At 34.1% G+C, this 16720-nt stretch overlaps 1 protein-coding gene and 1 pseudogene across 2 annotated transcripts; both read left to right on the top strand.

Moving 5' to 3' along the window:
* Positions 1 to 506: 506 nt before the first annotated feature.
* On the top strand, positions 507 to 7972 carry LOC146903786 (T-complex protein 1 subunit zeta 1). Its single transcript, XM_085729849.1, has 15 exons — positions 507 to 700; positions 798 to 861; positions 2566 to 2701; positions 3320 to 3471; positions 3594 to 3641; positions 3778 to 3870; positions 3961 to 4067; positions 4704 to 4818; positions 4961 to 5047; positions 5296 to 5500; positions 5660 to 5754; positions 6603 to 6671; positions 6761 to 6868; positions 6985 to 7103; positions 7643 to 7972. The coding sequence occupies exons 1-15, from the start codon at positions 567 to 569 to the stop codon at positions 7716 to 7718; spliced, it is 1608 nt and encodes a 535-aa protein (XP_085585975.1). The 5' UTR covers positions 507 to 566; the 3' UTR covers positions 7719 to 7972.
* A 3252-nt stretch (positions 7973 to 11224) lies between these two features.
* On the top strand, positions 11225 to 16369 carry LOC146903785 (pentatricopeptide repeat-containing protein At4g21880, mitochondrial-like; annotated as a pseudogene). Its single transcript, XR_015017448.1, has 12 exons — positions 11225 to 12132; positions 12214 to 12403; positions 12766 to 12907; positions 13101 to 13229; positions 14025 to 14129; positions 14236 to 14340; positions 14431 to 14595; positions 14674 to 14801; positions 14877 to 14952; positions 15412 to 15486; positions 15604 to 15812; positions 15894 to 16369. The product of XR_015017448.1 is annotated as a pentatricopeptide repeat-containing protein At4g21880, mitochondrial-like (transcript).
* Positions 16370 to 16720: the final 351 nt, after the last annotated feature.

Below are 16720 nucleotides of genomic sequence, written 5' to 3'. Positions count from 1 at the left end.
AACTTTTTGAGTAATTTAAGTTTATTAGTATGCATTAAATTTTTTTTATATTTAAATGTATTATTATAAACTAGAATTGAAATAGGATACAATACATAGTCAAATTCCCTAAAAACTCATGTTGATTATCAAAAGAGAGTTTAATACAATCAAATTCATATAATATTTGTGTATTTCACAATTAAATATATGACCATATAATTTAACTGCCAATACGATTAATTAAGACACAACAATAACATTATAAATTTTTTTTTTTAAGAAACATTATAAATATCTGTCTTTGTTATTATTTTCTATGCCAATATTGCTATAATTTTTAGTATTTTTGGGATGTTAAAAAGCAATTTGTGAAGTTAGAAGAGCAAAATTTAAGCAATTTGTGATTATCACGCAAAGCCCAAAACACATCAGACTTCATCAAAACGACACTCTTCCCCGTCGTTTCACAAAACCACAAAACCAAACCCTTAGAAAACCCGCTTTCTCTTCTTCATTTCCACTTCATTCTTCACTCTTCTCTCTCACTTCGATTCTTGAACTTTCTTCATTCATTTTCGTTAAAAATGTCTCTGAGAGTTTTGAACCCTAACGCCGAAGTTCTGAACAAATCGGCGGCGTTACATATGAATATCAATGCCGCTAAGGGTTTACAAGATGTTCTTAAATCAAATCTCGGTCCTAAAGGAACTATCAAAATGTATTATTATACTTTCTCTGTTTCAGTTTCTGATTTTGATTTTGATTTTTTTGTTTGTTTTGGATTTGTTTAACTTTATTGTGTATGAATGAATCAGGCTTGTTGGTGGTTCTGGTGATATTAAACTCACTAAAGATGGTAACACTCTTTTGAAAGAAATGGTTAGTGCTTTTAATTTAATCCCTTTGTATTTGTTTTGTTATGATCTACTATCTCTGTAGCATCGACACTTCTGATTGAAGACATCATATCTGTTTATGAGGAAACCTACATATTTATTTGCTTTTAGTAAGTTAGTTAGTTTTGTTGTATGAAATTATTAGCTAGCCCTGTCAGGGTCGTGTTCGATGTCTGTGTCATTTCTATTTTTTGATATTGTTAACTGGGTCAGTGCATGTTTAGTATCTGTGTCATTTCTATATTATCAACTGTGTCAGTGTTTGTGTTCGGTGTCTGTGTCAATTGTTAACCGTGCCAATGAAATCAATCTCAAGAAAAGAGGGAAAACATAGCTCGAGTAAGAAGATATACAAGCACCTTTTATTTTTGTGTGATCTATGATATATGAAGCACCTTTCAGTCTATATATACATATGTAGCAACGATACTTAGATTGAAGATTGAAAGTGTGTACACATGTTGATTAAAATGAAGTTTATTAAAACCACAAAGGGTGTATTTTATATTAACAACCATATAAAAAGCACCTCAAAAAATGTAGCTAAGTTTTGTCCATTCTCAAGTGGTGTCTAGTATGCATAATTGTTATGGTACTTTAATAGTATAATATTATGTTTACTTGGAAACGGTGATAGTAAAACCGATACATATAGTTACATTCTATTACTTCTATTTTCTCAATTGATAACCGGTGTCAATCTATTAGTGTGGTCTCATGTATATGTGTCGGGAGTTCCAAGTTCAAAGTGTAAGACATGTTTATGTTTATTTGGAAAAAAGGAATAGTAAAACTGACTTACGTGGTTACATTCAATTCAGTTACTTCCTTTTTTCTGGGTTTACTATCAGTGTTGATGCGTGTGGTTAGTAGTTATATTCAATCACTTCCATTTTCTCAAATTATTACTGGGAAAGATGTATCAGTGTCATGTCTGGTATCCATATCCATGTCAGTTCTTTGTAGCCGAAGATTATGTTTACTTTGCAAAACGTTTATGATAAAGCCGACACATGTATTTACATTCAATTACTTTCATTTTCTGAAAATTATTATAGGTTTCAATTCACGTAGTTACATTCTATTACTCCCATTTTCTCAAATCATTATCAATGTCGATGTGTCAGTGTTGTGTTTGGTATATGTATCTTAGTCACCACTTTACAGTCTATGACTATGTTTACCTTAAAATGGTTATGTTAAAATGCATTTTGAAAATTTTGTGGAATGTTGATCTGTTTTTGTTTGTTGTTATAACAGCAAACGGCTATCATGATTACTTATATTTTCTTAATTTATAATTGATTTCAACGTGTCACTGCTGTGTTAGGTATATGTGTCGGTGTCACTATTTCATAGTCAATGTTTATATTTGTGAGATAAGTATCTTTAGGCACGTATCAAAATATATTGCAACATCAACATAACTGCCAGTGCAGGTTAAGTTGATGCTAGGTGCAGGTAACATGCATATAATTCTACAGAATAAGTCTAAACAGATTATAATTTTTAACACACATTTCAATATATGAAAATACGAGCATGATTCTCTCAACTTTTCTTTCCTTTAATAATATTTACATCGATACAGTTATGGTAAAATAAAATGCATTTCTGCGGTATTTTTCTTTGTTTTTGTTGAAAATTTTGTGGAATGCTGAGCTGGTTTTGTTTGTTGTTGTTTCAGCAAATCCAGAATCCAACGGCTATTATGATTGCTAGGACAGCGGTTGCACAGGATGACATTAGTGGTGATGGCACTACTTCTACTGTCCTCTTCATTGGGGAACTTATGAAGCAATCTGAGCGTTACATCGATGAAGGTTAATGAATTTTTCTCTGTGTTATGTGTGTATTTGCCAAGCAATTTGCACCAGTTGAATACATTGTGTTATCAAGGGGATCATAATATAGCATTATTTTGTTTAGACGAACTTTTCAATAAGCACTTGAAGCAAAAGAAAAGTTCAGATGATATTTTAATGGCTGTAACTATTCTTACTAATAAATTTTCATGTGTAAAAACCAACCTGTGTAAAAATCAACCTCTTCATTTTGACATTTATAGCAGCTCCCTAACCTTTCCACGGGCACCCATAAAAATTTTGCAATCTAGGAATCAAATACTTATTTCAGTTGAAAAAATTCCATAGCAAGGTGATCCAAATTAGGCCCTTACAGTTTTTGTGATTAATCATTGGAATAGATTTAGAGTATAGGAAAAATGTAATTTGGGTGAAGATAAGAAATCCTCAGAGTCGGATAAAAAAATACATGTGCGCGAGACACAATAAATGTAGTTGCATCTGAAATAAGTTTTTGGGCAAAGCATATAGACCTCTTTAACTGCGAGTGAATAGCCATTTTGTTTTGTTTTGTGTCTTTTCTGTCATTTCTTTACATCAAATACTAAGAGCCTAAGATATATACGAACACTCTAGGTATGCATCCACGTGTATTGGTTGATGGATTTGAAATTGCAAAAAGAGCCACTCTTCTATTTCTTGAGAAGTTCAAGACTCCTGTTGTAATGGGTGCTGAGCCCGACAAAGAGATTCTCAAAATGGTAGCAAGAACAACCGTGAGGACAAAGGTGGATTTTTTTTCATTTAATCCTTCTTTAAATTGGTCAGTTGATCAAATAACTGCAACAGAGTTATTCACTTGGCTTTTAAAATTATATTCTTATTATTTTTATTTCCTTCTTATTTGCAGCTGTATGAGTCACTTGCTGATCAGTTGACTAATATAATTGTTGATGCGGTGAGTGCATATCAAGATATTTATCGAGTCCCTGTTAATATGAAAATTTAGTTTGTGGTCATTTGGCCTTGAATATGTAGATTATAAATTATTTTGATCTTTTACAATCGGGTGTTTGTTGTATTTGCCCTAATAGATTTTATGCATCCGAAAGCCCGAAGAAGCAATTGATCTGTTTATGGTCGAGATTATGCACATGCGGCACAAATTTGATGTTGACACACGCTTGGTATGTTGTTAGCCACTCTTCTGCTGAACATGTTCATTATTTTTGTTGGCAAATATAGACTTATAATTCACTATGTGCTGGGTTGCCTAGGTTGAGGGTCTCGTCCTTGATCATGGTTCCCGACACCCTGACATGAAGCGACGTGCAGAGAATTGCTACATCTTGACATGCAATGTATCTCTTGAGTATGAAAAGAGGTAATCAACTCAATCGGTTCCTTTTCCCCTATTACTATAAACAAATGTCAGCGCATTTCAAGAGTTATATATACTATCATGTTTGCTGTATCGAAACAGTGATGCAATCTATGAAACAGTGATGCAATGTTTGCTGTCACACGGTCTCCGATATGCCGTCCATATATGTTGGTGCAGTATCGAAGACCCATTTTCCAAATAAAAATTCTAATACAAATTTGTTGTGCTGTTGACACCTGCCTCGTCATGTCAGCTCATAAAACTGAGAGACCGTTGCCGGTTCCTCTGTTTTGATTATAAGTAGGCATATCTGGGTCTGTAGGGGGGATGAAGGAATGAAGTAATGGAGAGTATTCTTTTCTCCGCGTTTGGGTTTCTTTTTTGTTACCCAACTCAACTTGGATAGAGTTGTATGTTCTAGTGTAGAGTAGTCTTGTCGAGTCTGTTCACAATATCAATATTTTGTTATTTGAATATATTTGCCAGATGCAGAGTATTAACTATCCCTTAGATACTATGATGGAAGTATTGAACATTATTACTTTTTAGATTAAGTAAATTCGTACAAGTTTGTGTAGAATCTAGAGTTTGTCAAACTTTGTATGAGACTAACATTGGCAAATTTTCTCTTTTCAGTGAAATAAATTCTGGTTTTTTCTACTCAAATGCTGAACAGAGAGAGGCTATGGTTGTAGCTGAAAGGCGTCAGGTTGATGAAAAAGTTAGAAAAATCATTGAACTGAAAAGAAAGGTAGAAAAGATTTTTATCCTTGTATATATTGGTTCTCACATGTTCCTCAGTGGTCATGCTCTGGTCTCCTGCTATATTGCAAAAAATAGTAAATTGATCTCATAACTCTTGTCTAACTACCTTCATGCTTATATTTATTCAGGTCTGTCCTGATAATGATAGCAATTTTGTCATCATCAACCAAAAAGGAATTGATCCCCCATCGTTGGACATGCTTGCAAGGGAAGGCGTAAGTAACATATGAACACTCATGTGACATGCTTGCTAAATCGCTTTCAAACTCACCCACTTGTCTGTCTTTTTTAGTAAAATTATCTTATACTCCGTATGATGTAAACCAGAAAATAATATAACTGTTAGAACACTCGGTGCACCAATTGCATGTTTTTAGTGTGTTATGAACTCAGACTGATATATGTCACAGTTTTCCTTGCCATGTCCTATTTCATCTGTTGATCGTTTTGTCCTTTTGTTTAGATAATTGCCCTTCGCAGAGCAAAGAGGAGAAACATGGAGCGATTGGTTTTGGCCTGTGGAGGTGAGGCTGTAAACTCTGTTGATGACTTGACCCCTGAATGCCTGGGTTGGGCAGGATTAGTGTATGAACATGTCCTTGGTGAAGAGAAATATACATTTGTGGAAAATGTGAAGAATCCCTTTTCTTGCACAATCTTGATTAAAGGTACATTTTTGAACACATGGTGAAGTTGTCTAGCCGATCCTTCTGTTATTTTTTTGGCACGATGCTTGCTGTACATCTTTACATCAACCTCTTTTTCATTTTATTGACATTGTTGGATTTTAGCTGAGATTAATCTGCTAAGCTTTCTTAATGATCCAGGTCCCAATGACCACACGATAGCTCAAATTAAAGATGCCGTCCGTGATGGTTTGAGGGCAGTGAAGAATACCATTGAAGATGAATCTGTTGTCTTGGTAAGATTTTATTTGACTAGTCAATCATATCTGCAGTGTACATTTTTTTTTCTTCAGGTCATATGCTTGTGCGTGTTATTTATCCAATCCATATTTTTGTTTATTTCCTCAATCAACAAAAGTTTCGGCGGTTCTTTAAACCTGTAGTGTACATTTTTTTCTTCTGGTCACATGCTTGTGTGCATGTTATTTATCCACTCCATAGGTTGTGTTAATTTCCTCAATCAGCTAAATTTCAGTCGTTAAAATGCAGACAGGCTTAGCCTTGATACAAAATGCTTAATCTGGTTTCTGGGCAGGATGGCATAGTTAGAATGTTAGACGTTTCCGGACATAAGAGTCAAATAGGAAGTTTTTTTTCTTCTTTGTATGGCTAAATAAGAATTTTTGGACCTTTTCTCTCAAAAAAAAAAAAAAAAAGAATTTTTGGACCTAACTGTAATACAATGCTTTATAACCATTTCTCTCTATTTGAGAATCAAAATGAAGAAATGTAAACTTAACATATTTTTGGCAAGTTGTTGACAGAGTTATGTCATAATTTTTTTGCAATAAGGCACACATTACCTTCCTCCCTCATGCTCGAGTTGATTTAAAAATCTAATTGGGAGAAAAAAATGCTTTGCATATGTTTAGGTAAAAAAAACTTTGAATCCATTTGTTTTAAGTTGTAAATAGTGGGAAAGCGAGCAACAAAACTATGAGGACAACGGATACAAGCAATTATGCTACTAGCTTTTGATAATAGGGCTTTATTGAATTTATATATCCTTCAATACAGAACTTTGGTTTGCACCTTTTATGTTGATTGTGATAGACATATAGTGAATTTCCTCGCCAATGTTTAGGGGGCTGGTGCATTTGAAGTTGCTGCTAGACAACATCTGATGAACGAAGTTAAGAAAACTGTTCAAGGGGTAATATAAGCGTCTTATGTTTTCCAAATTTTATTTATTTGATTTGTCAGTTGCATATTTAAACAATGCCGTTTGTAACTTTGAAACAGCGTGCACAACTTGGTGTTGAGGCTTTTGCTGATGCACTTCTTGTGGTGCCAAAGACACTTGCTGAAAACTCTGGACTTGACACTCAAGATGTGATTATTGCCCTTAAGGTATGCTTCTTTTAAATTTAGTATGTCTTAACTCCTCTAATGTGATTGTATTACGTGTTCATATGAAGTAGATGATTGATCGGCATTAATAGTACGTTTGCTAAATGCTTTTTCAGGGAGAGCATGACAGAGGGAATATTGTTGGTTTGAGCCAAAACAGTGGAGAGCCCATAGTCCCTCAAATGGAGGGTATTTTTGACAACTACTCTGTGAAGCGTCAAATCATTAACTCAGGGTATGGTTTAACATTTTGACTATTTTTTGCTGGGTTATGGAACTGGGATCATGAAAATGCTAGTACAATTTCATTACCAAGGGTGGGTGTGCATGGGTTGGATGCATTTTGTAGTTTTTTTCAGCCAACTAACATGATGGATTGACGAATTTAAAATGAATAAAACAAATACACTAGAAAGCAACATACATATGTATTATACAATTTCATTACCAAGGGTGGGTGGGCATGGGTTGGATGCATTTTGTAGTTTTTTCCAGCCAACTAACATGATGAATTGGCGAATTTAAAATGCATAAAACAAATACACTAGAAAACAACATATGAAAACCTCAAATTAAAAAACTACACCATGTCGCAAATGAAAGCAACATATTGCAGTACATGTGTATTATAGACATAACAAATGGAACCTTGCTTGAGTGATGATCCCTCTCTCCCCTTTTAAAAAGAACATACGCCAAAATATTATGTTGTACATATGTTCTTTTTGGTCACAATTATGTAGTTATGTTTCTTTCACTGTGAATGCTATACAGGCCAGTTATAGCATCTCAATTGCTATTGGTGGATGAAGTAATTCGTGCTGGGCGTAACATGCGGAAGCCAACTTAGACGTTCTTTCTTACCTGAAGCTTCTCTTTTGAATTGGGTGTGCCATTAGCTTTATTTCTTTTGACGCGTCGATTGGGATTGTTAAGAATTGTTTGATTACTATGAAAATGAAGCTTTGTATTTTATTTTGCATTTTTTATTCGAAGGACATTGTAGTATGAAGTCTATTATGACTGAATTTTTGGTCATTTTATAAATTTTGTAAGCATAATTAATGTAGTAGATCTAGTTGGAAATGTGGTTCAGCTTTGAAAGTAGCTTTGAGTAATTTTCATATGAATAGTCTGCACTGAATGGATAGCTCAATAGCAACTTTTTTATTTTATTTCAAAATCAGCGTGTTGTTACCTAAGCATCTAAGCATGTTGTTCAAGTTCTTGTAAATTGTTTAAAATCAGCGTGTATGTAATGAATGACTCATGCACTTTTAGTGAGTACATTTTTCCTAATGTGAAATATTTTGATATTATACCGTCAAAGGGTAAATTTTAGAGTGATGAAGTGTCATATTTGGTCCGTAATGGATGAATTTAATTCTCATGGTCACAATATGGTCACTCTACATTGTTTCTGGAAACTTGATGCATTGTTAAAGGTTGGAAAGGCACCGTTACCACACTTTGTCATGGTGAATAATCTTTTGTCCAATTTCAGAACCTACTCTGTTTTGTTTTCATTAGAAAACCACATCACTGCACAATTGCTTTGGCAAGGAAGGTTGTGACCCAACCTCTCCCTCTAGCTCCCCTCCCCTGCATGCCATCATCATCGGCGAACTCACAAGATACACCATTAACAACTACCCCTCCCCGCTATGGGGTGTAACAAATGGTGCAAACAAGTAACTAATTCAAAATTTGTAGCAATTGCATTAGTGAAGTTCCTTGTGATTTTTACCCATATAACTTAGCTATGTATTTTTCATGGATGAGTAATTTGGGTGTTGGGGATTTTAGTGTTCTTACTAGGGGCACAAAAGGAAGCATCACATTCTCTCACTTGCTCATGTGGCCATCCCATCTTGTTCTTTCTGAACTCGTTGTTCACCTTCATTATTCCTCTCTTTATCCTCTATGATAAATCAACGCAACTTACTAGCCTTCATCTACATGTTTTTATAGCATTTGTGACCTTTGTCACTGCAACGTTGAACTAGGGATAAGTGATGGAAGAGTATGTAGTTCAGAGGACACATAATAACGTTTTTAGAGTCAATTTAATCTGCCTGTTAACAAATAGAGTCCACCATGAGCAATGTATGACACTTCCCCACCCTAGAAGCTGTCACCATCTAATTGCTCGATTTCTATTTGATCGTTTCGTGAATAACTATGAGCAAGTTTGTTTTACATTTTATCAAATGAAAAGAAAGTTTTGTGCTTAATTTAGACTCTTGTTTTAGACATGTTATAAGTTGAATGAGTTTTGTTGATTGAACTTTTCATTGTAAAAGACGTACGGTTCTATCAATTTTTTTCTTGGTCAAATAGTCTAGTGGTTAGAGAAATTCACCTTAAAGATGAGTTGATTGAACTTTTCATTGTAAAATACGTACGGTTCTATCAATTTTTTTTTGTCAAGTAGCCTAGTGGCTAGAGAAATTCACCTTAAAGATGAATGAGAAAGAAATTCACCTTAAAGATGAATAAGATGAATTTTTCTTGGTCAAGTAGTCTAGTGGTTAGAGAAATTCACCTTAAAGATGAGTTGATTGAACTTTTCATTGTAAAATACGTACGGTTCTATCAATTTTTTTTTTTTGGTCAAGTAGCCTAGTGGCTAGAGAAATTCACCTTAAAGATGAATAAGTGGGGTGTCCGGGGTTCGAACCCCGGCCCCTGCACATATTGTGCATCATCCCTTACCAAATTAGCTAAGCTCATGGGGGTATCAATTTTTCTTCTTATTTTCCTTTTTTAATTATTACGACCCAAAGAAATTAAAGTAAGGAAGTTAATAGGTAAACTGGTCTTCAAAAGCTTTGGTCAAAACAATCTCTCACTATTGTGAGTCGACAAACACATTGTTGAAATTATAACATGTAATTTAAAATGGTCTCTTAGCCAGCCTTTGTTTTTAGAGATTATGGCATGACATGATCCACATCAATGTAAGCTTAATATAGAGTAATTTGTTTTTGAAAATTAGGCGAGGACAAAATTCTCAGCGATTGTAATTGTACATAATAGTACGTTATGGTGTGAGCTTACAATGATTGGCTATTGTGTTTCTAAATACAAGCATTAAATATGTTTGGTAAAAAAAAAACATTAATTATATATATATATATAGACGTTATCACCAGCTCAATTCATATGGTCGAGTGGTAAGTTTTGAAACAAATATCTGATTCTTGTCTTTTGCCAATTTTTTGGAAATCAAAAAATAAAATTCATTGTTATTTTTTTTTTGGTTACAAAATAAAATTCATTGTTATGTATGCTTTAAGTTCGATTTTATGGTTTCCGTATAATTTTGAAATTTGAAATTATTATGTTAGAATTACAATCAAATGAATCATGCCCATAGCCTCGATCTTTTTTACTCTTGTTGAGGGTTTTGTCGCGTGCAGGTAAACATGGTATGCTCGTTGTTGATGCTTGTTACAACATGGTAAAATCCTATGAGTTTGTTCCAAATACCTCGGCTTAGAATTTACTTATGGATTCTCTATTTAGAACTTATTAACCTCTCGCTGTTTTGTTTGTTTTCAAGCAAATAGATTCCCCTAATTTTTTCACTTTCAACGTTCCACCTTTTTCATCTTTCGCGTTCAAATAACATTAACAATCTTTCACATGTTCTTAGACTCATGTTGATGATGCCTTATTATCCTAATGATGTGTTACCCTTAATGATGTTCTACAATACTTTTGTAAAATGGACGCAATATGCCGCAAATGTACCAACTTGTGTCAATTGCATATTTTCTCATGCATAAGTGATGTCAATTGCATATAATTGATGCTAACAAATTGTTCTTCAACAAACATGATTCAGACCGGTTGTTCTCTTAACGTTGTCACTGTCACACATGTTCTTTTATTTATGGCATTTATTGTCAATTGCATATAATTCAGAAGGATCGACGGTTGATATTAAATGAGTTCTTTCTATAGCAAGATAATTGTACAATATACTCTATTCTGGAATGTTTCAGGAGCTGTCATTAAGCTTCTGTGCATGCATCAAATTATTGTATTTTTTTTCTTTCTAATAGGAAAAATTTGTAAAATCACAAAAGTTTTTACAAATTTTACCCACCAATACCAAAACAATCAATCTATCAATTGTCTTCCCCAAAATTGCTAGTGTCGCAAATTCTTTATAGAAAATCTTTGATTTGCTTATATATATATATATATATTGTAGATGTAGATTGTAGTAGATTCTCGATGCTAACGATCCCATAATCCATAAAATGACAATGAAAATGCTTGACAATAGGAATAATTGGCCACTACCCCCATAATTTCCGATAAACAACTTAACTAACCCTCTTTTTTTCTTTTATTTTTTTTTTTGGTAATAAACTAACCCTCTTTTTATTCCTAAAAATTGGACAAGTCTGCATTCGTTGGTCTGGTCTGTGTTCTTTATGGTCTCCAGACCTATGCAAGTTTTTTGACGGCGATTCCACCTGTTTCTAGATATTTCCAATTCAGCACACGCACGAACTCGATCATGATCGCGACTACCTTGCTTCACTCCTTGCAGTGCAGATCAATGATGATGCGCGCCTTTTCCCTTCAAAAACTACAGGTTATTAGCTATCATTTCAGTTCTGATTTGCACAACATTCACAAAACATCATCGTTTTCATTGAACCCTATCCCCTTATCCCGCAAACTCCATGATGCTCCTTTGGTTAGGAAGCTTCAGGACGACGCTTCAATGAGACAAGAGTTACTAACAAGGAAACAATCGTGGATAAAACCGTGGCTTGGTATAGAGGGTACCATTGATGAGCAACAACAACAACGTTTCGAATTTCTTTTAGAATACTTAGGGCTAACCACTCTTGTTCGTATGATTCACGTGCATGGTTCGTCAATAGGGTTGGCGGGGTTTGATAGATTAGTGAAACTGTTGATAGAGAAGGCTAGGTCGACCGGAGATAAATGCATTTCGCTACAACAATTGAATTTGATTCGTCATCTTTTGCAGTCAATGCCAGTTCAACTAGAACTACTAGAAGAAACATACGGTCCAGTTCTCAAGTATATAATTGACATGGGAGATGTTGGAGAATTTCAATTTTTCTCTAAATTGATTAAAGATCATAATCACAAATCAAAATCAATTTCACGATTGGGATATTATGACATGTTGATGTGGATAAGGGTTAATGACGAGGCCATGATCCGCGATGCTTGTGAATATATTACTAGCGGAAGCATACCTGATTTACGAGGTAGCTAGATTAATCTGTTTTTATCCAAGATGCTTATCTTAATGAAAACAACTTATTTGTATGTATTCAATCTTGTTGCAGAAAGCTACTTTTTGGCTCTTTGTGAAAGTGACCGCAAGGAACAGATTTCGGATGTGTTCAAAAATACAGACATTCTAAAAATTGCTTCTTTCATATTTATACCAAATATATTCAAATCATTAGGAAGGCTACAGTTGAAATCCGAGGCAGAAAAGTTGCTATTTCAATTTTATTACGGTACCATTATTATGTTATTGTGTTTTTGATCTGTTTCTTGATTGCTTACCTTTAGAATTTCAGTTTTCAAAGATTACAAACATTACAAATGCTGTTATTCTCCAAATTTAGAGGTGACGAACTTATCATGAATGCTTATTGTACGTAAACACCCTTGATGATATGTGATGTGATACTGCAAGGCAGTTATGCGCGCTTATCTACAATTTTCAATCGATTTTACAAAATTTAGCATATCCCATCATAAAACAAGTTTTGCAATTTATTCATTTAAAATATTTCACCGTCGATTTTGCCTTGACTGCCAGCAAGAAAGCGATACTAAAAGCATAATTTTTTCTTACAATAGTTGTATGTTACAATTTTTTTTCTTAGCAATTTTCTTATATAATTTTTTGGTAACTTCACGGTTGAGCATCTCATAAAAGAGATTGAGAATTTGCATGGTCCGTTCGAAATTTCACCTGCATCCTCTACGTATGAAAAGCTACTTTTGTATTGCTGTGGTAAGAACAAGGTATAATTTTCTCCTTTATTCATTCTCATATTATGGTTATCACATAAATAGATAATTGTCATACAGTCATCCATGAGAAGGAAAACTATAACAAGACGTTTGCTCCCTTTAGATCAAATTCTATCTTCTCTCTGTTTTATGTTACTATCATTTTTCAAAACTGCATTTCATTTTTTCTTTTTAACTTATGCAGGTGGATGCAGCTATTTATGTTGTTGATAAAATGTGTGAAGCAGGCTTTATGCCCTCCAGTCAGGAAATGCAATCTGTATTAGAGACTTGCTCAGAAACTAATAAGATTTTCAGGTACTATATATCTTACGTAGAGCAGCTTCCCTGTTTTTTTCTTTCTTTCTTTGAATTATATTCTAATCCATTTCTTCGCACTATATGTTGCGTTGGATGAGTGGTAAGACTAGACAGGATATGATTATGAATGACACCATTAGAGAGGGATTTGGGGTAGCACCTATAGTAAAAAAGATGGTAGAAAATAGGCTAAGGTGGTTTGAACATGTAAAGAAAAGACTCGTAGATGTTGTAGTACAAAGAGTAGATCAGATGGAGGAGGGTGGGATCAGAAGAGGTAGAGAAAGACCTAGAAAAACTATAAGAATTGTTAGGAAAGATTTAGAGGTTAACGAGTTGGATCCAGATATGGTTTATGATAAAACACTATGGCTTAATTTGATCAATGTAACCCACTCCACTTAAGGCTTGATTGTTGTTGTTGTTGTTGTTGTTGTTGTTGTTGTTGTATTTCTTCGCACAATATGTCATGTAAGATATTCTTTAAAATATGCTCCAGCATGTGTAGGGACCAAGAATGGGTCACGCCATTTGGTGTATTGTATACAGCCTTACCATATATTTTTTTTTTAAACAAGAGGCTGTTTTTAAGACTTGAACTGATGACATTTCAGTCACGTGACTACAACTTTACCATTGCTCCAAGGCTCCCCTAAAACTTTTACACTTACATAATGAAATGTATGATTCCTTTTTCCCATTTCTGTAATTTCGAGAAATGACATAAATAGTGAAGTAACTATGGGTTAACATTTAAGTGAAGCATTCTTTCTTATTTGTCTTGTTTCATTTTCTATTGAAAATCAAGGTTGATCAAATCTATTCCATCTTAAGTCGCCATCGCTGTTACGATTTCAAGAGAAATGGAAAGATTTACTGGCTTTCGGTACACTTTAGTGTAGTGATGAAAGATGTAAGTTTTACCTTTTTTTTAATGTATGCTTTCAAAAGATATCATTGTAGTAAAAAGCTTTCTTTCAATATATTATCAAGTTGCTAATTAGAATATTTACTTGTAGTATTATGAAGAGATGGAACAATTTGTAATCCACTTCGCAGAAGAAGTTTTTGTAGCCCTTATTCATGCATATGCAGCTTACGGTGAATTTGAGAAAGCAAAACAGGTATGTGAAAAATATATATGCTGTCTTTCTACAGTTTCTCTTTCGGAGTGACCTTGTAAAGGACATAGCATGTTGTCCTTAACATTACAGGTTGTTCTAGATCAACGCATACCAGTGAAGTGGTTAATTGAAATTAAAAGCATGCTTGTCTCATCTCTTGCATCGCACGGGAAATTCTCCGAGGCACTTGTTTTGTTGGAGGAAATCAAGAAAGCTGGACAAACTTTGAACCCTAAAGCTGTTTTATGTCTCATGGTAAGGTTTTAGATTATTATTAATTTGTATACCTTCCACTTTAAACCTTAAAACTCATCAATCATTGTACACTCTTAGGATGTGTTATGTAATTTACACGGCGAGTTGGAGAGGGGTCTTCTCCTATGCACGGAGTTGAGTGGCGAAGATTGGGTTCAAGGTTGCGAAATGGTTCTCCGGTACTCGGTTCAATACAAAAATTTAAGGTATGAATATTTTTTCCCAATATTAAAGTATGATTTTATTCTGCCATTTGTTTATGTTCATTGTATATTTCGCAGTTATACCATTGAAATGTGTAAACAACTCAAGGATCATTTTGAAAGTGATGCATTCAAGAGAGAGAATCTTTTTAGAGTAAGTTATTATTTCCAATGATCATAACTTTGGGCAAAGGGGTGTTTAATGAACCATATCAATGATTCAAGTTAAAGGGGTGTTTCTCTCATGTGAAGGGTCAGATAATGCACTATAAATGCTTGACATTTGAGTATTAATTTGGACACACACAGAAAAAAGAATTTTGTTACATTAACAACATAATTCTCCCTCATTCTCTTACTCGAAATCATCCATCAATTCTTTAATGCATGAGTGAATTGTTGGAACCATAAATCTATAAAATACTGTTAGGAGATACGCTTGGTGTGGTTGTGCGATACACATCAAGGAACTCATAGTATCCTGAAGGGGATTTGTTGGTCATTTCTATTGCATTCAATATACAATTATTAGTGGAGGCGAATCAAACCTAAAGGTTAGTGTGGCAACCCCATGCGTTTTGAGTTTTACATGCATAACCATTTAACTTTTCAGGGTTCAAGTGTAGCAGCTTCTCCCGAACAATTAAATTTTATAGCAGCCCAGAGAATATAAAATTTTCAAGATGAAGTAAGTTTTTGTTTCCTTATGACTTGAATAAGGATTCACGATTATAAGAATTACATTTTTTTGGTTTAATATTTCTGCCTGTATGAAGCATGACATACTGGTCTCATGTATGTATAGGCCTTTGATCTAATTTTGAAATATGGGTCCACACATTTGCAATTTGGATTGGACTTGCTGAATCTAATAAAAAAAGAGGTTGGCCTTGTTCCTCCAATAGAATGTCTTAATAGGCTCCTATCTGTTTGTGCCATATCAAGAGATCTGAACAATGCTAATTTGATTTGGAATGAATATGCACTTCATGGTATCGGAGATAGCTATGTGAGGTGGGCATGTATCCTTTATATTATTTTTTCCTTCTTTTATAATATTTTCCTTCTCCTTATGATGTTACTTTATGGATGTAGAATGTATCACGCACTTTTGGCGTCGGGAGATCACAGATCTGCTGACAATTTACTCGATCGAATTCCAAGTTATTTCTCTCATATTGTTTCCGCTCTGAAGGACAGCTTCGTCAAAATGGATGATGTACAAGTATCCGATACGTAGGGGTGGCAAAACGGATCCAACCCGCCAGTCCGACCCGTTTAGCCTGCTATTTTTAGCGGGTTGAGTCGAAGTTTTGAACTTGCTTCCATAGTTGGTTCGTCCTGCTTGACTCGATGAAAAAACGGGGCAGGCACGAGGCAGGGCGGGTCGATCCACTTAACTCGTTTTTCTTTTATTTTTTAGGCTTCTTTATCCTTCTGGGATTATTTTGGTTGTTGGATTTATAATAAGATTTGTTTTATGTTGGTGGATTTTCTTTATTTTGCTATTATGAAGTATGATGTTGAGTTTGAGTTCGACAATTTGTTAATTATATTGTTTTTACCACAAATTTGTTTGTTGTCTATTATTTTATATTTTCTTATGATAAAAGCTTGGTAAAAGCAACACAGTTTTTTGTAGCAATAAAGTTGTAAAAAAAATTCATTCGAAAATGGATAGTAATACATTGCATAAATCAATAGTTCACAAACTTTAAGCAATTTTGTCATAAACTCAAAAATATTCACATGGTCAAGGTAATGCATGTAATTGTTTTTTTGGTGCCCACGGTACAAATCATCAAATTATGTTTGATTCTCCTGTGATAAAATTTAATTTTGAGTGAATTGACTTTGTAAAATTGATTGTTACTAAAAATGAGTTGAATGAGTGATTTGTGTTTGGATTCATGTAGAAGTGA

This window comes from Medicago sativa, chromosome 7, assembly GCF_051527215.1.
Source record: "Medicago sativa cultivar Bolivia chromosome 7, Bolivia_mono, whole genome shotgun sequence".
In the NCBI taxonomy this organism is placed as follows: domain Eukaryota; kingdom Viridiplantae; phylum Streptophyta; class Magnoliopsida; order Fabales; family Fabaceae; genus Medicago; species Medicago sativa.
Note: the sequence above shows the minus strand (reverse complement) of the source record. Positions and strands in the feature narration are given on the sequence as shown.

What these genes read in the sequence shown, in the direction of transcription:
- LOC146903786 (XM_085729849.1), top strand. Translation starts at nt 567, where the DNA reads ATGTCTCTGAGAGTTTTGAACCCTAACGCCGAAGTTCTGAACAAATCG. An exon ending in ACATGCTTGCAAGGGAAGGC is followed by an intron (nt 5,048 to 5,295) that starts GTAAGTAACATA and finishes CCTTTTGTTTAG; the next exon opens with ATAATTGCCCTTCGCAGAGC. An exon ending in AAGATGAATCTGTTGTCTTG is followed by an intron (nt 5,755 to 6,602) that starts GTAAGATTTTAT and finishes GCCAATGTTTAG; the next exon opens with GGGGCTGGTGCATTTGAAGT.